The following is a 27,098-nucleotide window of genomic DNA, read 5'->3' on the forward strand; positions in this document are numbered from 1 at the left end:
GTGGATCTCCGTGAGTTCGAGGCCAGCCTGGTTGGTCCACAGAGTGAGATCCAGGACAGGCACCAAAACTACATGGAGAAACCCTGTCTCGAAACAAAACACCAAAACCTAAAACCCAAAGGAAAGCACACACTGAGGAGACTGGCAGCTTGGATTCCCCAAAGTTCACATCCTTCTTGTTGTTTGGGGTTCCTGTGTTACTGAGCGGACAGACGCTGGAGCTGAAGACGAAAGCCGCTTTCAGAAGCTCGTCAGAGAGAGCAGGATTCACCACCAACCGAGTGTGAAACACCAGCGAAGTCTAATTTGTCCAGGTCTGGCGGCAGCTAACTGCACCTGCTGCTCCTGGCTCGGCTTCTCTCGCCTAAGAACATGCACACACAGACGCCCACTCACTGCGCTCCAAGTGCTTACAACTCGAAAGCAATACACACGCCAGAACAAAATCAGCTGCACAGGAATCTAAGAGTGAGTTCCCAGTGCACCTTGCAGGATACACCCTGACGTGCCAGGCCCGTGTGGCGGGAAGTGGAGTGTGCATAAACTGAGTGTGGTCAGCAGAAGTGCCTGGGGCAGGATGGAGAGGAGGGTGGGCAGAAGGGACCACACTATCTTGTGGACAGTCAAAACACAGGCTGTGTAGGTGCGGTGATATTTTACCCCAGGAAGACCCAAGGAGGGCTCAGAGCTTATTTAATAACTAAAGATATACCTGGGCCTTCCTAACTGGTCTACACCGGTTTGCTGGCTCTCACCCAGGACCCTAGTGAGGACCAGTTCTCGCTCTAGAGGGAAAGGTCAGCTGTGAGGCCAGGGTTGCTCTTCGGCTCTGACTGGATTTTCTGAGAACAGAACAGGCGAAACCTCCCCAAGGGACGGTCATTGACAGCAAGGTCCTCTTCCCCATCTCTACCGCCAACTCCAACATGAGGACTCTGGTCATACGGAAACCAATACGTCTCAGACTAAAGGAACAGGAATCCAAATGCACAAAAAAGCAGTTCAGTTTTGTAAGAAACAATATATTTATTTTTCTGACACCACAGCTCTGGCAAGTGGTTTTGTACCAAATTTAATGAAGATTACACAGAACGTTTCACGCATGGGAAGAGGGAGGAAAGGGAAGGAACACAAAATTGAAAACAAAAACAGAATCCTGGATAGCTTTTAGCATTGGTTCCATTCCCACATTAATAAAATTCACTTGGGAATTCCTAAGAAAAGGAGAACAAGAAACAAGGTGGGCAGGAAGAGCACAGCGGGGAGGGGAAGGCGGAGGGGAGAGAGGCGGAGGGCACCGGAGGCAGAGGCCAGGCCTCCCTAGAGTGTTCCCCCAGAGAGCCTGGGTATTGCAGCTGCCAAGGGAAGAGGAGAGGGGGAAGCCGAGGGTCACCAGCAGGGTCACAGGGAAGGAAACACACTTAACCAAGGAACTGAGGATTGGAGAGGAGGGGAGAGAACCATGAGGGTGGGTTTGTATACGGGGAGAGGCAGGGAACTGAAGAACAGAGAACCCAAGCATCAGTATTTTTAAAAAGAAAATTCCCCCCTCCCCCCACCCCGCGCTGAACGTAGTTCCTTTTTTTGTGCTTTTCATTAATACTCTGCTCTGAGGTCGTAGTTTGGTTTTTCTATACACTGGAGTTGAAAGAAAATAGTCCAAGGTCTGAAGATGGATTTTCCATCTAAAGTAAACAGCCCAGCACTCCTGTTCTCCTCTTGCCCCAAAGACTAAAGTCTCTGCTAAAATCCCTTTTACAATATAGTACAGTAAACACACACACACACACACACACACACACACACACACACACACACACCAAAAAAAATAAAGCCCAAATCAAAAGTCAAGAACAGAAAAGAATTCCGGGAGAAGCCAGTCCGAAGACGTAAACACACACAAGAATGGAGCAACACATGACTGATGGCATTTCTCCAAGACGGCTACAGACTCCCCAAAGCAGGTGCCATCACGGGATCCCCAAGTCCACAAAAATAATTTTTAAAAAATAAATCTTAAAAAAAAACACACCTGTTGATTAAATGAATAATTTGTTTTCCGGTAAACCCATACATTCTTGGTTCCCTCTTCCCCCCAAAGCAGCCCCGGGTCGCTTCTCCTCCTATCGCGTGACCAACAGTGAGGACTCCTGGAACTCCATCAGAGCAGCTCACAGGACCTGGAATCTCATGTCGACAACATCCAATCGTAGCAGCTTAAAACATCATGTTTCCTGGGTTGCCAGGTCCTTGGCTAAATCCACCCATGCCCACATCAGCAGCCATGCCCCGAGGCCTCATCTGTGGTGGGATCATGATGTTCTGTTGGGGTCCCATCATGCCTTGCATGGACATCATCATGCCTGGAGAACCCACAGGCCCTGGGTGGGTATAAAGCCCAGTGGGCCCCCGATCCTTGCCAGGAATCATGCCCACAGCAGCAGCTGGATTGGTCATCAGGGTGGCTTGGCCGGGCATTGTAGATTGTGCTGGTGACATCATCCGGTGATGAGGTCCCATCATGCCTTGCTGGAGAAAGGCTGGTGGTCTCATTGGGTTGTGGCCTGGCATGGATGGAGATGTACCAAGAGGAATGTCTGGAGTTCCTACTGGCCCGGGGCCTCCCATGCCAGGTAATGCTAGTCCCATTCTAGGGGCTTGGTCGCTCATCATCCCCTGCATGTGTGAAAACCCAGGTCCAGGACCCTGTGGCTGTTTGCGGCCTGGGACTTCCCCTCGAGGGAAATACTGCAGTGTCTGGCTGGGCTTCTCTGAGGGGATAATGCGGGAGAGATCAAACTCAGGTATTCCGGTGGCTCCAGGTCGGATTACCTCCTGCAGATCTGGGTCTGTAAACACCGAAGGCATGCTGTTCCCCAGGACAGTGAAGGAGTCAGGAGCCCCTGGGCCTCCAGGTTTGCAAAGTGCTGCATCTGCTGTACTTTGGGGCAGGTTGCTGGGGCGACCAAGCGGGCCTTCTCCTGGAAATCCTATCCCTCCTGGGAAGTTGCCTTGTCCCCCAGTGGGGCCATTGTGAGGAAATGGAACCTGCTGAGGAGGAGACTGTACTGGAGGGAAGCCCTGGGGGAAGCCCATCCGTCCTTGAGGTACCATTGGAGGCTCCTGGGACCCATGCCCCATGATAGGATTGTGTGACATCAAGCCAGGCCCCATTGGGACCCCATGAGGAGGTATGCTGGGTCCCATGGCATTAGGAGAGGGCATCTGATTGGAGTGAGAAAGTGGCTGGGTCATTCCCATCGGGCTGAGGGTTGGCATCGGAACCACGGGGTTTGGACCTGAAATTCGAGGATTCTGTGTATTAATGCCCATTCCTAGAAAAATAAAGATACCAAAGGAATCAACTCAACCAAAAGCAACTCACAAAAATTGTAACAAAACAATTATTAACAAAACACTAACAAAAAAATTATTATGTACCAAATGTTCATTGTGCCAGGAAAATACAGAATCCCTGTCACCAAAAGTTGGTAACACACTTGGAGGCACACAGACCAGCAGCACTGGGAAACAGGCAACACATGGGTCAGTCTTTAACTGTACGTGCAGACAGCATGAAGACATGCTCTCTGAAAAGGTCTAAGCTAACTTTCAAAGGAGCGTGTCTTCTTCACTGGAGCCGGTTCACACAGGACAGAGTCTGTCTGGGAGGGTCAAGGGCAGGCCGTTTTGGAGAAAGGACTCACCAGTCTCTAAGTTCAAGCAACGCAAATACCAAGAAGGCAGCCACACGGTCTTTTGTTTCCAGTTGGAATTTAGTATTGTTTTGTATTGCCATAGAGAGGGTAATAGAGCCCCAGGTTATAAACCGCTAAGAAACAGTAACTGACGGACAAGGGACAGTGCTGCAGACTCGGGGACGTAAGGATTTGCTCGCTAGGGAACTAAAACCAAGTCTGGTAGCGGGGAGGCTGCGACATCAGAGCGCGTCCTAACCTGAACCATTACGATTACCATGAACAAACAGCGGGCCTAACCATCAGGATGAGGGTGGAACCAGATACTCATGGCTAGAAAGTCATGGCTTCCCTGCTGCTCAGAGGCACCATTCCAGGTCACTTCCTGTTAGCGAGGCTGGCAGGAGTGCACACGGGGGGACGGACACGGGACATACAGAACGTGAGGAAAGGACCTGGGAGCTGAAGCTGCCTTCCCAGAAAAACAGCCTGGAAACTTGGACATGGAAGACAGTGAAGAGGCTCTTCGGTACTGCTGCAGAACCCAAACCAAAATGCACCCCACACAAGATCACCACTGCAACAGACCGCACCCACCTTTCCTTCTGACAAGCTCAGAACCACACTGACCCAGCCTCACTCCTCTCCTCAAGGCACGGCAGTTTTACAGAAATTGAGAGGGCGTACTTTTCAACGTGTCAAACTTCCATCTGTGTGGGTGTTCAGCTGCTGGGTAAACACTTGAGGAAGCCGCCGCTTTACCCAGGACCAGCTCCAGCTCCATGTCTTACCTGGCATATTATTCATTGATGGCAAGTTGGGTGAACGAGCTGGAGGGGAGTCATCATCAGAGCTGGCCACGGTCTTGATGGCATCGTGGTACAATGGGGTGGAACTGGGCATTGCAAACTTGGACATTCTCGACATCATAATCGAGAGTGGGTTCTGGGAAAGGGTTGGCTCTGGAGGCATGGTGTAAGGTGTGCTGGAGGGAAGACTTCCTGGGATGTTCACAGAGGCAGGCTGGCTGGCTGTAGGAGGCGGGGGGCCACCTAAGAGAACAAAGCACAATAAGGCAAAAGTAGGCATGGAATTAGATGCTTCTTGAAGGGTGCTGGGTGCTACGGCTAGGACCCAGCAAGGCTGGAAACAAGACTGATGAACAGTGCAGGGTTATTAGAACCAGGGCAGGAATCATCAGTCCTCCAGTCAAGCTCTGTGTACAGAGGGGACCACAGTGTGATGGAGAGGTGATGGATCAGCAGATGTGAAGACAAACATGCCAGCAATGTGCTAGAAATATTAGTTAAAGCTTGGAGGACACCTTCAGACAGCTGTTTCGTGAAGGGTGGGAAACAAGTGGATCTCTTTCCCTGGCCAATCGTAATTTAGAATTTGACTCAGGTATTTGCATGCCTAGAAGACAGGATTGTACTCTAACCTCAGGTACTAACCCCAGCACTCTGCACAGACTCTTATTAATTTTCATGACAAACATGTCTGAGGTGGCTGGCTGTTCCGCCCGACTGCGCTAGTGAACTGTTACCCCATAGAGAGATATTTTAGCTTTCTAGGGTAAATCGCCTGCCTTACTCTGATTCTAGTGTTTCTCAAGTGGAGATGGCACCAGCCTAGTAGTTAACACCCCAGGGCTACTTCACTGACCGCCTCGGTCCCATTTAGGAAACATCCTCATCAGCCAGAGCCTCCCCTCGGAAGAAAACACCGTAACATACTGTAGCGGAAGTGACTGCAGCAGGTCACCAAGGAGCTGTGCCGTCTTTGCAGCTGATACATACTCACAGGACCCCCCCTAGGTCTTAGAGCAGCACCCCTCACTCTGGTTGGGCTTATATTCCCTCTTTTGACTGGACAGCAGCCCCCTGAAGTGAGTGGTTGCGGCACTGGAGGCAGCCACATTTAACCACTGTTAACCTTCCATTTCACCATCATGTACTCAGGCGAAAATGTCAATTACTCAGGGAACTAACATGGGTACTGTTTTCATGCCTCTCAACAGTCCCTCACACACTCTTTGCCAGGAACGAACGGACGGACGCTTGTGAATAACTCTATGAAGTATTGACAATCACGCACCTTGCAACAAATTTTGACAAAGGCCGCTTGTACCATGAAGACCTAAGTTTTCTTAAAACACAAACTCGGGTTCTAGCAACCTCTAGCTACAAGGGTGAGGATGTAAGCACACTCACCTGACTCTACACTTCCCAGCATGGCTGGGGAGGCCATGGTGAGGGGCGTTTTATGGTTTGGAGGGATCCCAGGACTCTGAAGGGGAGGTTTGGGAGAGGAGGTCCATCCAGGTGATGGGGCAGGAAGTGATGGAGACTTGAGGTGAACAGGCGAAGCAGCAGCAGACCCCAACACAGGAGGGGACTTAATGGAGGCGGCAGCAGCTGGGCCTGCCAGCATGCCTGCCAGCTGTGATGGAGTCTGAGGGGACTTGAGGTTCCCCGAGGGCGAGCCCAGCATCGGAGACTGGACTTGGTGCATTGTAGGAGATTTCAGGGGGTTAATGCCTGGAGAATGCACCTGGCTGCCTGCCACAGATATATCCAAAGGCTTCCGCCCCAGGCCACGCTGAACTGCAGGAGCTGTGTTGAGGCTAGTGGGGTTACTGGAAGGGTTGAGAGGTAGTGGTGGCATATGACTGAGCCGGCTGTTAGTCCTTTGGTCGGGCCCAATTGGTTCTCTGAGATTCCGCAAGCCACTGTTGCCGCCTGGACCCTGAGACATGGGAAGGAATGGCCTGGGGCCCACACCATACTCCTGCTGAGGGTGCTCACCAAATGGCAGGGGCACCATTTTCTGCTGGGCCGGCAGCATGTCTGAGCTACCAGGGCGTAACTTCATCATGTCCTCAGGGCCTGCCCCAGCCTCTCTCATCTTCTGAGGTATCATCTGAGAGCTGGATCCCATGTTGACGTTTAGACTGACATCTCCCTTCATCCCACCAGGAACCATCCCAAACTCAAGTTCCCGACCAGGGCCTATCTGTGGAGGCATTCCTTTTGGAAAGTCACCCCTGGAAGGGCTCAGAGGACCCTCAACTGGTATCCGAGGGAAAATGGGGTTACTTCCTGGCTCCATGTGGCGCTGGGAGCCTGGAATCATCCTGTTCATTTCCATGCCGGGCCTGATGCCCTCCATGCTCATCCCTGGGGGGAGAGCCAGCTGCTTCTCTGCCAGTTGCTGTTGAAACATCTCTTCAGACAAGCCCTGGGGGTTTGGGAACCGTTCCCCTCGGCCAGGACCACTGAAGACACCCTGGGCAGGAGGGAAATTTCGACCATCTGGGATTTTTGGCACATCGTCTGGCCAACTGACTCCAGAGAGACCTGGTCTGGATGCCGGGTTGGGCACATTTGGCCCCTCCATTTCAGAATTTATCATTCCTGCAAACCCAGGAAGGCGCATCTGACTCCCTGGCATGTTGGGGTGGGGAGCCATGCCCCTCGGGGGCAGAGAATGTGCGATGTTGATACCATCAGGAAACGGCTCTGCCCCAGGTGCCCAGCCTTCACTGGGGGCCATCTGGTATGGAGGGGGAGGCCCTCGGACCACTCCCCGGGGCCCGTGCTGATGGACCATCATGTCCTGGAGCGAGCACTGCTGTACAGCCACCTGCTCCTGCTTCCTCCTCTTCTCTTCGTAGAACTCCTGCTGCAGCTTCAGCCATGCTATCTGCTCGGGAGTCACATGGTCCAGGTGGTCGGGGCCAAGGGGCCCAGGCTGGGAGTTCAGAGAGGGTGGAACCATTTCATCCGGAGAAAAGGGCACATCTCTAGGTCCTTGAGGGACAAATGGAGCTCCCACATCTGTCCGGGGCCCTGGTCCCTTACCTAGGCTCTGGGATTGAGACATCATGGCCTGCATTGGCCCTTCCGGTTTTTTCTGAGGTCCATCTAAAACCCCAGTGTTCGGCTGGGGACCGCCCGTTTGTCCTGCTGTGAATTCTTTCTCATCAGGGAAAAGCATACGCTGGATATCTCTCAGCGTCTGTAAGGAGCGTTCCCGGTGCTCCAGCTGCTCCTGAGACAGGCCGTCAGGGTTCTCTCCCAGCGTCGGGGGCTCACCACTGGACACTGGTGGTGGTGGTGGGGCTTTGGGATCTGCTGAAGAGCTATTGCTCCCCTGGGAGACAGGGGTCACTGCTCGATTGTTGGGTGTCGAGTTTGGCCCAGTACCATCCGGGGGCAGTGGAGTGGAGCTGGCAGGGCTGCCCCCAGAAGGAATCAGTTTACTTTCTACCCCGGGACTGTCTCGGTCCAGGGGACGCGGGGCTGCAGCTGGCTTGGGTGCTGGTGCCTGAACGGGCGGAGTTGGCTGCAGTCTGGCATTCTGTGAAGAGTTCTGGTCCTGGTTGGCGGGAGCTGGAGGCTGCTGTGGGAGAGGTTTTGGATCATTCCGAAGGGTGGGTATCTGTGTGTTCTGAAGACAAATAATACGCTTTGTATTACATAGTGGTGAACTGAGCAGAAGGGCAATTACAGAAATAAGACATAAAAGTTGTGTCCCAATAACATAAATCCATATTGATACTGCCTTTCAAACTGTCCATGGATAACCCATTTTTGGACATGGAAACATGTTTGTTTCTTTTTTTCTCCTTCTTAAACCTTATGCTAAATAGCACCCTCTTTCCCTTCCTGAAAATTAGGCTTCAATAACTTCATACATGTGCCAGGCAAGAGCTACTTTACTGAATACCTCCGAGTATCTATTTTGAGGAACAAGTTTGAGATCCCACGTCTATCATGTGCTTTTGACTTAGGGAAAGATTCGTTTCTCTGTATGTGGGTGGTTATGTCCAACACCTTTTCCCTGGTTATACGGACTTCTCAATATCAATCAAAAGGTCTGATGTTTCCAACTGAAAGAGAAACTAAAAGTCACTTGTGGCTTTGTGCTCAACGAGGCAGAGCAGTAGGGAGGGTTGCTCCATGTCAACGTCTCCTTGGGCAGAGTGACAACCAGCTTACTTCCTCCTGGAGTTTCCACGGGCCTGGTGTCTCTGGTTTCAGTTTGTGATCACTGATTCCATATTTGATAAGAGTTTATATACTGGCTGTAGTAAGATAATCTGCAGGCAGGAAGTGTCAGTAGAGAAACCTGAGACTATCTAGCACACAGTGTCTCTGGATCTGTTTTTTCCAATCAACAAGGCTGCCCTATTTAACAGGTTGGATGACTGCTTATCATTTATTAAGGACCACTGCTACACTGCATCCTAGATAAAAGCATGCTCACTGACAACATGGACACTCTGTTTGGAAGATGTCCATTTTCTCGTTCTCAACTGAGCTGGAATGTTTGTCTGTGTGTAAATGTGTACATGAATCTTCATGTGTAGCTATGCATATGAAGTTTGCTTCATACATAAATGCATATCTACAAGTGTCTATGGTGTGTTTACTTGTGATCTGCATATGTATGTCTCTGAATTATCAAAAGCATGTTCCGTGTCTGATTCCTCAGTGGAGGTCGCCTTTGCTTATAGTTGCTATTTCAGGTCTGGTTTTGCTGCCAGTTTGGATGAGTCTGCTGCAGGTGGGTACCGATTTCATAAAACAACCACTGCAGAGGAGACCGTTCAGTCTTTCCCAATCCCCTCCTCAACTCCTAGTCCAATGTCATTTTAGTACCAGCGAAGGTGGGGGTGACAGCTGTATTAGGACCTGTCATTAAGTCAATAAAGCAGTGGACTGCACTGCAACATTCCCAGTGCACTCCAGGACCAGGGATTTTTACCCATCCTCCACCACGAAACAGTAGAGGGGCATGCTAAGAGTAGGGTTCCTTTTCTGAGCTTAGGAAAGCCCAGGTGCTGCTGTATCCTGAAGATGAGTCCTCTTTGATACACAAACTAGACAAGGTGCTATCTATTTTTATCTTGAATTATAACTGACCACTTATTGCCATTCAACTTTTTTTCATGTCTACGACTCATCCCAGGACTGGACCTGATGCTCTTTGAAAGCAGGGACTGCGTCTAGAACTTTAAAATCTCAACCTGACACCAGGATCTGGTACACGACATATAGGTTTTGATTTCACGTGGAACTATATATGATTACAAGAAACATCGCATCCTTTTTCTCTAATGTAGTTTATACTGGGTGCTTAAGATCCAGGCAGGAAACAGACTTACTGTAATTGTGAAAATATGAAGCAATTAAAAAGCAGCTGGCTCAGTGGTTAAGAGTACTTCTTGTTCTTGGAAAGGACCTGGGTTGGATTCCCAGCATCCACATGGAGGTTCTTCACCTCCTCAGGTACCAAGCAGGCACGTGGTACACAGAAATACATGCCAGCAAACATTCATACACACAAAATATTTTAAAAAAGCAAAACAAAACAAAACACTCAATAGGCCTTGATTTGAAACAAATAAGAATCATTTGGAGAGTCACCAGACTCTACTTAGTGTGTCATTAAGTTGAGCTGTCACTTTCTACCATGTTCTTCAGCCTCTTCTGGTAGAAGAGACTAGTCAGGTGGTAAGCCTAAGATCCTACCGTTAACACCCAGAATGCTGCTTGTGCCATCAATTAATTTAGCATCTCTTTTCAGGCACTGCAGAACCTTGATGCCTTTATTCCAACTGTAAACAACATACCAGGGGGGCTGTGCTTCTCTCTGTCTTGCTGTTGGAGATGTTCTGGATATGGAAAGAGACGATAGTTTCCACCTGGCCCTTCAGTACAGCTTCTGCAGCCCTGCAGGGACACAAGAGACAATGGACTAGCACCTGCTTCTGTTCCAGGAGCTGCGATCCCAGACATGCTAACCCTGGTCTGCACTTCCAAGGCTCTGGATGGCGTCTGCAGAACCACTAGGAATGTTGAATGAGAAGAAATCAAAGGAAACACACTTCATTATTTATGCTTATCATTTACCATCAAATACCTGAAGTCAGAAGCGGCCACGAGCGAATTGCCACAGAAGCACTTCAAAAAACAACAAGAACAACAAAAAACACTAAGAAGCCGAAGATCTTCGACTCAGTCCAATCCACTCAGGTATTCTATGGAAAATCCTCATTCAAACACCAACTAGGAAGGGCCAACATGGAACCCCAAACACCCAGAGAGAGCATGGGACTGTGAAGATCCACATTGTACCTTGTGAAAGGAGGAGGCGGGTGAAGTGTGTAAAAGTATTCTTGATAAGTAAACGAAGACTCACTGCTTCATCAACCACTTGGGACTGTTCACAGGAGCTACTTTTGCTGAATTCGGAGAGTGTTCTCCTTAGATTTTCTTATTATTCTAGCATAGACATTTACTGTTTGTGGAATTTTTTTTTTTTTTTTTTTTTAAAGAACACACAAATCGCAGAAAAGTGTATATTGTGCACTCAACCCGTGTTTCACATAGCCCCATTCTCTCTCAGCACAGCCGAGAAAGCACGGTCAGCAGAGAGCAGCAGAATAAGAACTCTGGTCTCTCAAAACACACAAGGCATGCTCAACCCTAAGATACAGCCACCAACTTACTTATTTGCCATCTCAGTAGAAAACACATACACCACTTTGGCCGGAGTCTTCTGAGCAGGTATGGGTTCTGGGGCAGTAGTTTGGCCATGAGAGGGAGTGGAAGACCTGGGGGCTGTAGCAGTTGATGGAGTCATGGAGTGTGGTGTGTGCTGGGAATCCTGGGACTTGATGTGGTCTGCAGAATTACATTCTAAACGAACGAAAGACTCGCTGTCATAGGGAGAATTAACTGCCCTGCCCCCAGCCTTCCCATCAGTATTTATAGCATCACAACATAAATCTACCTGGAAAACTTCAAGAGCAAGTTCCTTGCTAAGACAGAACATCTCTCCTACTCGAGTATCTCAAATACGTTTTTCCCTAAACGGCTCACTCTATAGACTGCTCCCATCCTCTCTGCTGTCTACAGTGCACATATTAGCATGTCTATAGTGTACATAGTAGCATGTCTGTAGTACACATATTTGCATGTCTGTAGCACACTTATTAGCCTATGTCTATAGTACACATATTAGCCTATGTATTAGCATGTCTATAGTGTACATAGTAGCCTATGTCTGTAGTACACATATTAGCATGTCTACAGTGCACATATTAGCATGTCTATAGTACACACTATTAGTATGTCTGTAGTGTACATAGCAGCATATGTCTTTAGTACACATATTAGTATGTCTACAGTGTACATATTAACATGTCTGTATCACACATATTAGCATATATCTATAGTACACATATTAGCATGTCTACAGTGCACATATTAGCATGTCTATAGTGCACATATTAGCATGTCTATAGTGTACATAGTAGCATGTCTACAATGCACATATTAACATGTCTATAGTGCACATATTAGCATGTCTACAGTGCACATATTAGCATGTCTACAGTGCACATATTAGCATGTCTATAGTGTACATATTAGCATGTCTATAATATACATAGTAGCATGTCTGTAGTGTACATATTAACATGTCTATAGTGCACATAGTAGCATGTCTACAGTACACATATTAACATGTCTATGGTGCACATAGTAGCATGTCTATAGTGTACATAGTAGCATGTCTGTAGCACACATACCAGCATAAATGCTCTTCCTTCCTGACAACCTTTCTGAAACTTCTTAGACATGACAGGATGCCCTATTAATCCAACGCATAGCCCCCTTCTGGCATTTTGGCATTTATCACATTCATACTGATGGTCTAACAACTGGTTTCTAGGTGCACTCAAATTCTAAAGGATGACAACTATTTGTCCTGCTGACTGCACCCCCAGTGACAGGAGAGTGCTGGGATTTGTAACAGGATCCCAAGGACACTTCAGGAAGGAAGGGGAAAGGGAAGAGAGGGAAGCAGGGAGCAGCTACTCAGGTTTTCACTTTCATTTGGGGCTGGGGAAAATCTCACTTTCACTTCTTAAACAGTAACTTCCCATTCTGGCCTCCTCCTCCTAAGATTTTTTTTTTTTAATTTTATTTTTTTATTTTAAGTTTTACTGTAGGAAGGAAAAAGCCTAAAGCCTCACACCAATACCGTTTCCTGGCTCATTACACTGTGGTGCCTGCCAAACTTCTACCACATCTGGTAGCCACTCGTTCCTACCACACTGAAATCAGCTGTGGCAGCTCTGGACTAGTGCCAGGGCCATTAAGGCTTCCCCTTGTGTCTATGAGTCCGGCAGAGTGGCAACCAGCAAACACAAAACCCAAGTCGTGGAGGATTTCTCCAAGAGGAGGGAATGCCGGAGAACCTGCTCCAGTGTGGGCCACAGGCAGAACTGCAGCTACCAGCTTGACTGAAGGACAACGTCACACAGGCCGGAAATACGCTTATGAACATGGCCTAGGACTGTAAAACACCTGATCAAACCACATGCACCTTCAAGAGCAAGAACTCCTCAACGAGGTGTTCTAGACTCTTCTTTAATGAGGAGAAAAATGAAAAGCAATGGTCTGACGGTTCCTGAACCTGCCACCTACTCTCCCACTTGAGTGACAGCAGCCTCTGGCCTCTAGGAAATGTCAGAAGCCTTCCCCAGGGAACAGCTACTTCCCTCTGAGTCTCAAAAAGCTTATAGACATACCTTTAATGTCAGAGTCATCGTTTGGAGTCCCAGGGTCTCTCTGATCAAAGGAGTCGGCGGAAACACTTCGCTCCCTTTTCCCCTTGCCCTTGGCACCATTTCCAGCCCCATTCTTCAGCCCCATGCTCCCACCTGGGCCAGGGAGGGCTTTAGGGGTATGGCCCCCACTCTTGGAGTCACAGGGGGATGGCTGGGATTGGCTGGCTGAGCCCCCCGGTTTACCCTGATTGGAGAATTTGGGATCCAGCTGGGGGTTTCCAGATGGGGACATCACTGTAGGGGGACGGACCATCACCTCCTGCTTTGACTTAGGGCTACTAAAAGAGACAAATAATAAAGAGAGATCAGAAAGCAGATATGGTCAGCACAAATCAGGGTCTCCATAACGGGTTAAGGAGACCCTGCATGCTAAATCACCGCCCCACACTGCACCTTGCCCACTTGCTTGCCCCTGCCACTCTGGCCCCCATCCTGGAGCTATCAACAGATCAAACAGAATGGCCTCCAGGGCTCAGGAACACTAGAGTCACATGGGGACCTATCTCTAGGGCTTCTGTCAATAAAGGACAACCGTTTCTATGTACATAGAAAAGTGACTCTCACTCTAAGACTAGCTCAGAGTAAACAAACAGACATCGTTAAGATCAAAATACTACCACCCCCAGGCTGACGACGAGGAACAGCTGTAATGAAAGCCTAGCTCCCTTGCTGGAACAAGCAAGCAGGCCCAGGAAGGCAGAAGGAAAACCCATGGGTGTCACCAGGTCAGGAAGTCCTCCAGCATCCAGACCCTTCCCAGCAGCAGCACAGCACCAAAGCAGGGTGAGCCAACCACCGCCCCCAGGGAAGATGGAAAACATTCTCTTAGGTAACAGCCTGCGAACTGAGAAACACAGCAAAGGCTCTGGGTGGTCTAGTTCTAAGATCTCATCACTCTATGCCTCAGTTTCCTCAGATGGTACTGGCTGGACTTTAAAGGTCCTTGAGGTTGTGCTTTGCAAGGGGTAGGGAAGTGGTAAAGGTGGGAGACATGGGAATGGTGGCTGAGAGAGTAACCCTGAAAAATGGTAGCATCAGGGCTGGCTACCAGCTGTTAGTACTCCATTACGTTTCCTCTTTCTTTCCACTTGGGACTATTGTGCTTCTAATCCTACACTGATCCACCGATGGGTGTGTGTAGTGTCCATGTGCCATCCCTGAGAGATGCAGCGAGGTACAGGCCCTTACCTCTGTGTGTTTCCTGATGGAGAGCTCCTCACTTTAGGGTTACTGGAATGCATTGATTGAAATCCTGAGCTTTCGGTCACTAATTGGGACGGGCTCACCGAGTTCCTCTCGGGCTGCAGCAGAAGTAGCTGCTGGGGGCAGAGGCAGCTGCCCACTGCTTGCTTGGTACGTCCCTCAGTGCTGGCTGCCGCTTCGCCTTTTTCCTCTTTGTTTTTCTCTGCTGTGGAAGTGGGTCCTTCCTCCTTGAAGTTCCAGCATTCTCTGAGTGTGTGCCTCCTGCTGCCAAAGGAAAATCTCGCATCTCCAGGGCACACTACAGGAAAAGAACACACGAGGAAAAAGGTGAGAGAAAAACAAAGACAGAAAACGCCTTTCAACAGGACCAACGCAACGAGAGACATCTGGGCTATGCTTCAGCTCCCACTGGATAAAGGGGAAGGGTGACAGCCATGTCATAGCCACTAGCTCTCCTGCTGCAGCAACTGAAGGGGACTAAGAATTTGTGATCAGCACCAGGGCTCCCATCCAAGCAGCCTTTGTTTGAAGGACAGAACATTTTTAGCCATTTATTCTCCCTTGTGTTTATTTCTGAATATAAAAGTCTCAATGGGTTTGGGTTTTCCTCCTCCTCCTCTTCCTCCTCCTCCAAATCATGCTTTGAAATCATGCCTTCAAACCAGAGGGCGCTGACCTCTGGTGTTTGGGCTGCGGTGGCAAACAATGGAAGAGAAGTATAACAAACCCACCCCAATTTCAAACCATGTAGCAAATTATCAATGCTTTTACTCAGCGGGCTTGAGGGTGATGGGGCACTGAAGGAGACACTTCTGGAAACAAACATTAAGCTAATACCAATACTATCAGTTCTGCCCCGATTTCTATGATCCTTCTATTAAATTATGCAGATTTTGTGCCTGTGTTCTGACCTCAATGACAGGGACATGGGCAAGCATGGCAATGAGCCACAGGTTTGAAGGCAAAAGAGCACCTTTGAAGGCTAAGGTATTTTTTGAGCCAATTTGCAAGGCTAATTTGAAGCGTAAAGGTCAATGAAATATTCCCAAACCTAGCTATGGAACAAACGAAGAAGCCCTTTATTTAGAGAAGCCCAGACAGTGGGGGAGGGAACCATGGTATACACTCTACGTCACGGGTCCCCCCCAGGAGTTCCACAAGCATCTTTTTGTAACCCCTGTGACCTGCTTTTCCCTCTCCTCTACAGGCTGCTCTCCTGCTGACCAAGGGTGGGACTGAAGGAGAGAGTGTCAGGTGAAGGATTAGTGGCCACAAAAGTCAAAGGAGCTAGAAACAGCTCAGGTGTTACACCTTACACATATTTTGAGAGTCTCAAAGACTTGACTAAAATCAGAAGGCACCTTAGTTATAGTTAAATCATGGTGGTATGATAACACCAAGTGCAAAATCCCTTCAGTTAGGCATTTCCAATTGTCCCAACTATTTTACCTGGGCCAGTGAAAGAAATTTATGGAAGTTTTGAGTACAGACACGAATCTTTTCCTGTTTTAGTAAAGGAGGCAGGAAGGAGAACTAGGAAAGATATTCTGGAGTGGTTCTATGTTGGCCTCAAGAAGCAGAATTCTAAAGAACATGTTGACCTTAATTACATTTAAGGTCGTATTCCTATCCCCTAATACCTTCTTTTTTCTTTTACAGTTTAAACCATAGGCTGTCAAGTGTGACCAGTTAAGATCATAAACCATTTTTTACATCCTTTTTCAGAAATTGTAACCATTGGTAAAGTAGAAGCAGCAAATGAATCCTGGGTGGGCAAGGCTGAAGGTTTACCTCAGCCAAGGAAAGCAGTTATCAGCTCTCTAATCCGAGTGTAACTTTCGGTACTTTCTGTCTGCATCACACTCCAGTGCTCAGCCACCGGCACTGACAATCCTTTGTGTATATTTCCTCCCTGTGAAGACTGTGTTCTTTGAAGACAAGAATCTTCTTGTAAGTTCTCTGGTTTCTCTATACTACTCAGCATGATGTTCTAAGGATACAGTTGGTTCCTCCGTGACTTATCAGCTCCTCAGAAAACACAAGCACCTGGCCTTTGTGCTGCACATTTCTTCCTAAGAAATGCAAAATGCATCACAAATAGCAAATTGCCTCATTAATCTGCCAGGCATTGATGATGAGCTGGTAGCAAAGATTATTTCTAATAATGATGCCATGAACATAAAACATTTTTATTTTCAAAGTACTTCTACATACAATTTCTAATTCTCACAATTTCCCCTACCTTGATCGACAGGTATTTTCCACCTGAATGAACCAGAGCTCACAGGCACAAATGGTTTCTCTAGCCAATCAGTGCTCTCAGACCCCGGCTCGCCTTTCTAACCCACTTCCCTTAACCTTAGTGTGTGGATGGACAGACAGAACAGGGTTGGAAGGAACATGAGGCCTCTTGGAAGGGTTGAGAACGGAGTCCAGGCGTCTAATTCCTAACCTAAGAGAGGTGTTCAACGACGTCATGCCTAGCTTTAGCCTGCCTCTGAGAGTACAAACACTGAGCAAAACCCATCAGATGTCTTAGGACAGCCACAAAGAACAAGACTCTCCAACAGGTGACGGACTGGAAAAGATCTTGCACAGAATCCTCACAGCCTGAGACGGGCTTCCCTCTAAAAGGAAGACTCCTCACTCCTCAGGTCTACTCCCGTGCTTCTCCCTCTTCTTCTTCAGAAACCCGGCATTTTTTTTTACTAAGCCCCAAGCATTGTTCATAAGCACTTCATACACGTACCGGCTCATTCACAGCAACCCCACAAGACGGCTATTACTACCCTATCTCAACAATGAAGAAATCGCTGTTTGCTCCATTAGTGGTAGAGCTGGTGTCTGGCCCACGCCTCTGGGGTGGGTATTCTTCACACTGCAGTGCCCTGTACAGTAAGGGGAGCTAGTCCTTCACCAGCTCGCTGTGACTAGTACTGCTCTGCAGCAGCTCACTGCTCCTGCGGGTACCCCTCATACGTTCTCCATCTGCTCTGTCTACCCCCCATCATCCTCTCTCCCCTTAGCCCTAGTTTGTGGGTTACTGGTTTTTGTTTTTTTGTTCGTTTGTTTGTTTTTGTCTGTTTTGCTTTAATATAGTGTCTCACTCTGTCGCTCTGGTTGGCCTAGAACTTGCATAAATCCTCCTGCCCCCACTGCCTGAGTGCTGGGATCCCTGTCTGTGGCTCCCGCCCCCACGGCCTGAGTGCTGGGATCCCTGTCTGTGGCTCCCGCCTCCACAGCCTGAGTGCTGGGATCCCTGTCTGTGGCTCCCGCCCCCACGGCCTGAGTGCTGGGATCCCTGTCTGTGGCTCCTGCCTCCACAGCCTGAGTGCTGGGACCCCTGTCTGTGGTCCTGGCTAGTACTTAATAGGAAGAAGACATTTTACCAAGTAGGACATCCCAATTAGTAAACCTGCAAATCTCTTTCCCAGTACTACTCATCCCTTTTTGCTTTATTATATTCAAAACAAATAACAAAACCTAGCTACTTTTCCTCAAAGCTCAGTCCACCAACAGGTGGTCTGGCTCATGCCTAGGGTCACTCTGCCTGCCGAGGGCTCTTATTCTGTTCTCTGGCCATCCCTTCTACTTCCCGTGTCCATCAGATATTGCCAATTAGCATTCAGACCCACTGTAGTATCCTTCCAGCACCCCCCCCCCAAAAAAAAGAAGGGCCAGTGAGATGGAAGGAGAGAACCAACTCCCAAGGGTTGTCCACAGATGAGCCACACACAGAGCGGATAAATGTACAAAAATAAATAAAGCAAACCCAACGCCAATCTAGTCTTCTGCTCTCCTTAGAGTCAAGTTTCTCTTATGAACGTGACATGAGACACAATGTTCTCTTGCCATTCACCGCTCACCATATGGAATTAACTTCCATCCCCAGATCACAGGACCACTGTTTCTGTGGGGGTCATCCCGGCCACTGGTCTAACACCTCACTCCATCATCTATCAGGCATGTACACGGTTGCTGTAAATGTGGCCCAATACAAAAACGAAAACCTTACTGAAAACGTGACATGACTTTCTTTGTTCAGTTGGAAAACCCTCCACTCTGGTTCTCAAGCTCGGACTCTACAGACGACGCTGTCAACCTGACACCACAGGCTGGACACCCCAGTCGTTCTGTGAGCAACTCCTTCCTTCTCGAAGATGCACTTTGCTCTCGCTCTCTCCAGCTACTCCTCCTATGCAGCATCCCCTGAGGCTCTCTTCTCCTTCAGTGAGTTCCTGCTATGCCAACAACTCCCAGACTCACACAGCTGGCTCGGCCTGTACCCTGCAAGCACAACTGCTACTTGACGCTTCCCCGGATGCCTCAGAACCAACAGGAATGAACACGAATTATCCACCTTCGTTTAGTCTTCCTTCCCAAACTATTTCCCTTCCGGTTTTCCTCATCTTAACTAATGCCTCTTCCATTCACCTTGCATGAAGTCACAGGTTAAATATTTCTTCTTCGGAGAAGGACCCCTGAAACGGTGGTTATCAACCTCCGGGTCATGACTCCTTGGGGGTAGTCAATGACCTTTTCACAGGGGTCGACTAAGACCATCAGAAAACACAGATATTTTTTACATTGTGTTTTATAACAGTAGCAAAATTAGTTATAAAGTAGCAAAATAATTTTATGGTTGGGGGGGTCACCACAACACAAGGAACTGTATTAAGGGGTCGAAGCCTTAGGAAGGTTGAGAACCACTGCCTTAAAACCACCCACCTACATGAGCTCCTCCATCAGTTTTCGGAGCACCTTGGGTTTGCCGCACAGAATTCTCTCCATGTTTCCTAACTGTAGAGGTCACTATGTGATCACCGTGAAACATTCGTCTTTCCCACTAGACTATAAGCTCCATGAAGGTAGGGACCAAGACTGACATTACTCATCCTTCCATTCCTACCACTTACTATGACGCCCAGAGTATTAGGTATTGGTTCAAAAACTACTATTCAAGAAAAGGAAATGAGTATGTCCAAGAGGTATTATCACAGCAGAATTCTTTTTTTATTTTTATTATTTATTTTTTATTTTTGAGAATGGGGTATTACTATGTAGCCCTGGCTGGCCTGAAACTCTCTATTATATAGAGTCTAGTCTGAACTCAGAGAGATCCGCCTGCCTCTGCCTCCCAATGTTCGGAATAAATTCGTGAGCCACCACACCCAGTCCTCACGGCGCGACTCTTAACAAAATCTATGTAAGCAGCTATCGATGGCTGAATAGATTTGAAAACTATGAGGAACCCCTCCTCCCCACTGGGACTATTTGGCCTTAAAAAACATTGTAACACTGTTATATGTAACACAGATGAATTTGGAGGACATATAAAATAAGCCAGGCGCGGGAAGGCAGATACCGTCTGATTTCACACACATTTAACAAGTTGAACTCAGAAACAGGTAGGAGAACACGGCAGCTGCCAGAGATGAGGGGAGGGAGGCAGAGCTGAGCGAGAGAAGGAAAAAACATCAACTATTGAGAGAAAGCTAAAGGTTTCTGCAAAGATCACATTCCTAAGCCAGGCACGTTTTCACGCTACCAGCCAAGTGTACTCACCCAAACCCCAAGGGTCACGACACTGCAGAGTTCATCCTGGGGGTGAGGAGTCGGGAGTCCCTTCCTCAAAGGTGACCCTCACCTAGAAGAGAATCAAGTGGGTGAGAGTTCCTAAGTAGACCTGAAAATGTCAACAATATCGATGCGACAATCGTGGAATAACAAGAGAAAAACAAGCTTCCCATTTACTCTAGGATTTCAAAGAGGAGGGCGCCATCTCACGTATAAACAGAATCGACTTCCAACTGTTTAGGATGTATATAGAGCTTGTAGATATTTCAAGGCCCTTGCGGTTTCCTTTCCTTCCCAACTACACATTCTGTTTCCAGAGGCTGGAGCGATACTGAGTGTAGATAAAAATCAACTTTTCTACTTTGAAATTTCCAGGCATTTAATGGAAGAAAAAGAAAGCTCACATTTTCTGCTTCTACCACTTCCCACCAGTATCGAGATTAAAGGTTAACCGCGAAGGCGCACCGAGACAAAACACCAAGGGTGCTTCTCAATTTACAATCTGAGGGCCACGTGCGGCTACTCCCTCTGCACATCCGCAACTCTGTGTGGCAAAGGCTGGCAAGAAAATGTATCTCCAAACTTTGGTAGGAGCTTAGAACTGAACCAACTTGCTTTCCTTCAATGCCTACTGTGTGTGTGCACAAAGTGATGTGCTGAGAACTGAGGAGAGCTGGCTACGTGAACGATTTCCAACGTCAACCTCTGCAGACTAGAATTATAACGCTTTGCCAAAAATGTGTAAAGAAATTACACTTATTTATTTATTTAGTACGTGTGTGCATGCATGCACATGTGTGCTATGGTCCATGTGTGGAGGTCCAAGGAAAAGTTGTGGGAGTCAGTCCTCTCCTTCCACCACACGGGTTCTGGTCTTGTCGGTTCAACTCAAACTGTCTGACTTGGCACAGGTGTCCTCCCGGCTGAGCCATCTCACTGCAGAAGCTACAGTGTTCTGACTGCAAGGGCAGCAAAGTTCCAGCAGGCTTTAGAGCCAAATTATTTAGGGATCTTTAAAAGTGCACGCTACAGGATTAGCAAAGTTTTAAGTAAACTCACAAATTAATTTGACTGAGCTCAGAACCAAAATTCCAACCTCCATTCTCCCGATGACGCTTTCCCATTGCCCTGCTCTACAAAGTCAAGTTTATTAGAACTATGTCATGTTTAACAAATTTCATTTCTATGCTATGACCACTACTCCATAAAAGGCATGGTGTCATACTTAGAACGTGGAACTAAAAGGCCTTAGGATTCCATTCCCAGTTCATTCTTAACTTCTGGCTTGCCAACAACGCAACAGCTTCTTCAAGCACACAAAAGGAAGAGCCGATCTCTCCCCAGAATGTAGAGAAAAACAAATGGTTCAGTGGGCACATGCAGAAAACCTCAGTGCACATGAGATATTATTGTGTGTTTTAGTATTCATGGGGCAAAATGCATCTACTGTTCTTCAATGGCTACTAAAGTTTAAGAAAACAAATTCATATCAACTTAAAGAATTCTGACAAAATTCAAGTGTTCAAAGTCAATTCTAACTATCATCCTTAAGAATAATGGCCACCTATATCCCTTTTCTGTGAAATTTTCTTAGATTGCTAGCTACCCATATATGTCATCCAGGACCCCTAGTACTCTACTCACACTATTTAACACTTTGAAAACAGTATCACTGCTATAGTTAGACAGGGAACTCCCCGAGGACAGTGTCAATCATCATCTCGACACCTGGGACCCAGCAAAAAACCAACAACTGAGGGTTGATCGACGTATTACAGTGAGCTTGCTACTCCTAGGTCATATTCACGCAAACCCAAGGGGACATGATAAATACTATTCCACTTCTCACTGTCTGCCTTTCTCCTCAGCTTTCTGAGCTGAGTCCAGCAAAAGGCCCCAGATCACCCAGGGCAATGGCATATGTAGTTTTGACTTGCATCTGACTTGATGACTTTAATTTTGGGAAACTTCTAGAATAGACAGCAGTCCAGTTTTACATTACAAGAAACCCCAGAGAGACAAAAATCCAACATATTCACAGAAGTTCCAGCGTATGATGAGGTTTTTACCTTTTAGTTGTCCACTCTGCCCTGTCTTCTACATTGGGGCAGGGAGGGACGGACAGAGGAGGAGAACTGTCACCCCACCACACAGGAGTTTTTAGGTCAAAGCGGAACGACACCAGTTAGTCCCACATGCAGTCCTACGATAAGAAGGAAGGAAAAGTTCATTTCACATTCACACTGACTCCAAGGAAAACTACCCATTCCCCAGTGGGCCAAGGCCAAATGGACACCTGGAAGAAGAAATGGTAAGAAAGCAATTAGTCAACAATGGGGCAGGAAGGCAAATCCAAGAAAACTTTAGACACAAGTCAGAGAAAGGGACTGCCAATCTACCCCACAGGGGAACTACCTGTGCTAATGGCAGCCATTAGCTGGAAAAGGAAGATCTACCAGGCACAAAAGCGTCCTTTCAATTCTTGTTTCTAACCTTTTCGACAACCAAGAATGGCCATCACAGGTTGCAAAATGGTCTTTGGCTTTTCATGTGGTCTCTATGTCCCTGTTCTTAACACGATGGAGATACTTAAAAATATCACAAAGCCCAAAATATAAGCAGCCTTAAGCTAACTTTCAAAAATCACAGTCTAAAAAAACAAAATCAGAATCAGTTGGTCTAAGGTAGTTCTTAACTCCACAATTCATGGCTCCTGCAGAGTCTGTACACAGACCTGGGAGAGGAGAGTGGCTTGGAGTCTTCAGGGGATAGATACCACAGCTCATCATTTTGACTAATCTCTAAGTGATGAAGTTAGCACAGCCTTCAACAGTGGGTGTAGGATTAGCAACGCTGTGACTGTGCCACCAACAGTAAGTACCACCACACATTTTTCACGTCACATTAGTTGTTGAAGATACGTTGACATAATGACACATACTTTTCCCTTATCACTACTCAAAATCACAGTCTCATTAGACATTATTCAGTGTGTTAGAAAGCAGCAGACACATTACCATATCACCTCGAACATTTTGACAACTCATTTTGTACTTCTATGTATTTTATTTCGTGCATTTCAGAAACATTCTCAGGTGGGACCCTATATCACTTGATTGCCAGAGTACTGGGATATAGAAACCCTAAGAAGCTTACTCTCCCATTATATTCCTGAAGGCAGAGAGAGAAGGCATTTTACCCACACTATCTCATGGCTGGAGAGGCCTAGCCAAGAACCAAGGAATATGCCTTAGGCCACAACACAAGGCTCCTGTAGCCTAGTCCAACACCAGAGCATCTACTTTCTCACTCGGCATGCTGACTTTCGCTCGCACATTTACAATTACCATCGAAAGTACTGTCTTGCCACTGAACACTAAAAGGAGGTATTATCTTCCAAAATTAATCTAAAATTCTAAATTCACACAACAGACCAAAACATGTATACAAAACATTCCCTTTTGTTCTTTGATTAAACATATTACCATAATTATACAAAAGTTGAATTTGGTCTGTTAGTGAGACAGTTAAAAATAGGACAGGAAAAAAAAAAACTTGTGCTACATAATCTCTCATCCAGAGGTGTTCAAAGAACTTTTCGGACAGGCATTAACTTGCTAGGCTGAAAGGCAGCTCCGAGTGGTTAGAGCAGGCAGCATCACCATGCCACAGGCAGGAAAACAAGAAAACCAGAGATCTGTTCAAAGTTGAAAGTCAGTCAACCAGAGAGCTAACATCTTGATTCCTAGTTCAAGGATTTTTACCACTGTACCAGGTCACCACAATCCAATATTCAGCCAGTTAACATGCTTGTGAAAGCTCTGGGTCTTTCCCCTACACACTGTACAGCATTTTTCTTCGGTTTACAGCAGCAGACATTTCTGAAGGTCAAGGGGAAATAACCCACAGGGAAAAAAAAAATTCCAATGCATATAAGTCCTTTTCTGCTTGTCTTGGTTAACTAGAATCCAGAACAAAAAATTCCTTTTGCTCAAGAACCAGTTCCATGGTACGTGCCCTATAAATAGAAAACTATACAGACTTTCTGCTTTCATCTTTAGGCCAATGACTTTCCTATCCACCTATCATATACTTTGAAACTATTATACTCAGCACATTGATTACAAAGACTTTCATGGCTCAACACCAAACTTCTAGGTCACCAAACTGTCAAACGCCATACATACACCTCCACACTGCTTCAACTTATCCAAACCCACCGTTAATGGAGCCCTCATTCCTCAAAGCGTGTCTGTAACACCTAACGAACAGACCCTCTTCTTACTCCATCTCTATCAACAGAAGAAAGAGGGCTTTGTTACTGGTCCCCAGGACTATCAGATTTGCACACAAAAATTTCTTCAATGCTAAACTTCCCGATGGCTAGCGTCCAGTCAAAAACTTTCAAATCAACAAGACAACCATATTGAACCATATCCAGTCACAGGTTCTACACACTGTTTTACCTTCCAACACCCTTTGGTTCCACTTCTCAACTATTTTACTTAACCTTGTTACCTGCTATAACTAATTCAGTACTCTGTGTTCCTACACAAGAGCCCAAACCTCTGTCACCCAAACAAGCATTTAATTCCATAATACATCAAATGCTAACAAATACTCTATCACACTGACTTTTTACACGGCCACTCCATTATTTTCCCACTGAAGTCACTGCCAGGGGTTGACTTGTGCTTGCCTTAACTAAAGTCTAACTTTACATCAATTGCATTCTGCCTTGGAGACTACCTCCACAGACACATATTTTCGTCCATTTCTCTACCCTGTGGTAATGACTTTATTAAGTCCCCACCCGACTCCAATCTTAGCCTCGGAATCACTCTTAACACTTAAAAGAACGCTCTTCCTGACCTCCCGCAGCAGACCAAAGCTCCTGGAGGACAGAATCCAAGACTTCTTTCTCATCCTTGGCAACCTTAACATAAGGTCCCCAGCAGTACTATTACGGGCCTTATCCTGCCCTCTGGACTAACAACCAACTCTTAGGGTATCTCCACTTCACCAAGCTCACCCAACACTTACCAGTGACATCTTAATAGTCTTTGCAACTTTCAAAGGCCAGTCAGCGTCTAGGGCTCCACTTTGAAAATCACTGGTGTGTTCTACGACCCCCACAATGACTCAGTGACCTAGACATCGCCAACTCACCTGCTGGAACCCTTTACAACCCAGACATTCCTCTAGGCTTTCACCTCCCCCAACCCCTCAACAAGTCACTGGCTTGAGGAGTCCCCTTTCCCCCTACGCATCTCCGGGGTCTTACAGACCCCACCAAACTCAACCAGAAATCCCTAATTTCGCGCTCCTTCTCCTTTCCATCGCCCCTCCATCCCAGGACCCCGAGACGGTCTTCTCCCCTCAGGTAACCTCTCCCAAGCACAGCTTTGGGACACAACCTCTAAAACCCCCGAGAGATGCCCCGATCTCTCCCACAGCTCCCGAGGCTTCCCTGCCTCCCCCAACAGGTTCCTCCAGACTCAACTCGCCAAGCCAGCGCCCCGACCCCCGGAGGCCCCCCGGCCACACGCGCACGCGGACCCGGCCCCCGCCGCGCCGGCCCGCCCCTCCCCCTCCCCGGGGCCACTTACCGGGGGCCGGAGCCGGGGAGGGGGCGGGCGCGGGCGGGGGCTGCGGTCCCGGGCTGCTCTCAGCCCCGGGGGGCCGGGGCCGGGGCCAGCGGCAGCGGCGGCGCAGCGTCTCCCCCAGGCGGCGGCGGTGGCGGCGGCGGCACCGTCCCACTCCCGCAGGCACACATAGGCTCCATTGTCCGCCGGCGCCTCCCCCTTTCCGGCTCCCCCTCCCGGGCCCGCCCCTTCCCCCTCCCCTCGGCCCTCCCCCCCCAGCCGCACCGCGCCACGAAAGGTACCGCGGGGCCCCGCCTCGGACGCGAGCGGAGGCGCGCCCCTCCCCCGGCCCGCCCGGCGGGGAATGGGGCCCTGGCCCCGCCGCCGCCGCCGCCAGGGCCCGCCCCCTCCGGGGGAATGGCACCCGTCCCCCTCCCCGAAGGCGCTCGATGGTACCAGCCCGCCGCGGCCTCCACCCCCCCTCTCCCCCGCCTGGCCCGGGAGAAGCCGCCCTCGCCCCGCCCACCCGGAGCCCCGCCCCCGCGCTACACGAGGGCCCGCCCTGTCGGCACCGCCTCCTGCTTTGCATAACCCCGCCCTCCCAGCCCCGCCCCGGCTAGTCACCGGGTCCCGGCGGTGACGCCCACTCCCCCGCTTTAAAGCCGCAGAACCCTCTTTTCTCAACTAAAAGATCCTCCCGCAGGACCCGCGGGGCCGGAGGTGAGGCGGGGTGGTTCTCTTCCTTCCCTCCGCCCTCCTCCCGACGCTCACTCACCCGGACTCCCCACGGCCTCCAGCAGAACTGGGAGCCACCCGAGGGGACTAGAAAAGGCGCGGAAGGGGGGAAGGGCAGAGTGGAATTTGGCCATCTTTGACAGAAACTAATTGGAGCCGCCGAAGGAACCGGTCTGCCCTCACTCTCTCCCGCCGCTCCGGTCCGGGCCTAGTCCCCAATCTTCATGCCACCTCCTCACACCTCTCTGCTGCGATTCCGCCCTGGCCCGACCAGCCCTCCCACCCGCCGCTCGGTGGCTCTACCTTGGCCAGAGCAGGCTTTCTCCCCTCTGGAGAGCAGGCCCCCTCGGCTCGCACTCCTCTCCTGCTTTGCAGAGCAGACTCTCTGGGGTCCTGCAGGCGCGGTGGCTAGTGCAAGGTCTCCTTCACACCTCGGGCCCTGCCCCGCCCCGCCCCGCCGGGCCATCACCACCTAGGGTCCCCAGAGGGCACCTCCTGCCCTGGCCCCCAGGTTTTCTCCCAACCACAGGATTACTCCCTTCATGTTTCCCAAGAGCTTTGTGGTGGAGAATTCGAAGCCGGTACGTTCAGCACTATCCCCAGTGAAGTGAGTGTGAGCTCATTAGATTTACACTTTTTCACATCATGGTTTAA

At 48.6% G+C, this 27,098-nt stretch overlaps 3 protein-coding genes across 5 annotated transcripts; 1 reads left to right on the forward strand and 2 right to left on the reverse strand.

Annotated features, from left to right (window-relative positions):
* Positions 1–1,001: 1,001 nt before the first annotated feature.
* Positions 1,002–14,639, reverse strand: Bcl9 (BCL9 transcription coactivator). 3 transcript variants are annotated; one of them, XM_059265931.1, is made up of 7 exons: positions 14,533–14,639; positions 13,528–13,622; positions 11,218–11,407; positions 10,339–10,438; positions 5,912–8,150; positions 4,490–4,750; positions 1,002–3,335 (listed from the first exon to the last, which is right to left on the reverse strand). In XM_059265931.1, the coding sequence occupies exons 1-7, from the start codon at positions 14,583–14,585 to the stop codon at positions 2,218–2,220; spliced, it is 4,056 nt and encodes a 1,351-aa protein (XP_059121914.1). In that variant the 5' UTR covers positions 14,586–14,639; the 3' UTR covers positions 1,002–2,217. The 3 variants fall into 3 exon arrangements, with proteins under 3 accessions (XP_059121914.1, XP_059121913.1, XP_059121912.1); XM_059265930.1 differs by having other exon boundaries at positions 1,002–3,299; positions 13,306–13,622; XM_059265929.1 differs by having other exon boundaries at positions 13,306–13,622.
* LOC131913337 (uncharacterized) lies at positions 14,627–22,321 on the reverse strand. The gene is made up of 3 exons (XM_059265932.1): positions 22,194–22,321; positions 20,113–20,194; positions 14,627–14,845 (listed from the first exon to the last, which is right to left on the reverse strand). Exon 3 carries the CDS (start codon positions 14,831–14,833, stop codon positions 14,627–14,629), a length of 207 nt encoding a protein of 68 aa, XP_059121915.1. The 5' UTR covers positions 14,834–14,845; positions 20,113–20,194; positions 22,194–22,321.
* Positions 18,708–26,300, forward strand: LOC131913820 (basic proline-rich protein-like). The gene is made up of 3 exons (XM_059266597.1): positions 18,708–18,777; positions 25,611–25,888; positions 25,989–26,300. The coding sequence occupies exons 1-3, from the start codon at positions 18,708–18,710 to the stop codon at positions 26,298–26,300; spliced, it is 660 nt and encodes a 219-aa protein (XP_059122580.1).
* Positions 26,301–27,098: the final 798 nt, after the last annotated feature.

The sequence above is a fragment of the Peromyscus eremicus genome, chromosome 6 (assembly GCF_949786415.1).
Source record: "Peromyscus eremicus chromosome 6, PerEre_H2_v1, whole genome shotgun sequence".
NCBI classification, from domain to species: Eukaryota; Metazoa; Chordata; class Mammalia; order Rodentia; family Cricetidae; genus Peromyscus; species Peromyscus eremicus.

What these genes read in the sequence shown, in the direction of transcription:
- LOC131913337 (XM_059265932.1), bottom strand. Translation starts at nt 14,833, where the DNA reads ATGCGAGATTTTCCTTTGGCAGCAGGAGGCACACACTCAGAGAATGCT.
- LOC131913820 (XM_059266597.1), top strand. Translation starts at nt 18,708, where the DNA reads ATGCACTTTGCTCTCGCTCTCTCCAGCTACTCCTCCTATGCAGCATCC. An exon ending in TGAGGCTCTCTTCTCCTTCA is followed by an intron (nt 18,778 to 25,610) that starts GTGAGTTCCTGC and finishes CTCCCCCAACAG; the next exon opens with GTTCCTCCAGACTCAACTCG. An exon ending in GGCGGCACCGTCCCACTCCC is followed by an intron (nt 25,889 to 25,988) that starts GCAGGCACACAT and finishes CTCCCCCCCCAG; the next exon opens with CCGCACCGCGCCACGAAAGG.
- Bcl9 (XM_059265929.1), bottom strand. Translation starts at nt 14,585, where the DNA reads ATGCATTCCAGTAACCCTAAAGTGAGGAGCTCTCCATCAGGAAACACA. An exon ending in CGATGACTCTGACATTAAAG is followed by an intron (nt 11,408 to 13,305) that starts GTATGTCTATAA and finishes TCGTTCGTTTAG; the next exon opens with AATGTAATTCTGCAGACCAC. An exon ending in GCTGGGAAGTGTAGAGTCAG is followed by an intron (nt 4,751 to 5,911) that starts GTGAGTGTGCTT and finishes TTGTTCTCTTAG; the next exon opens with GTGGCCCCCCGCCTCCTACA.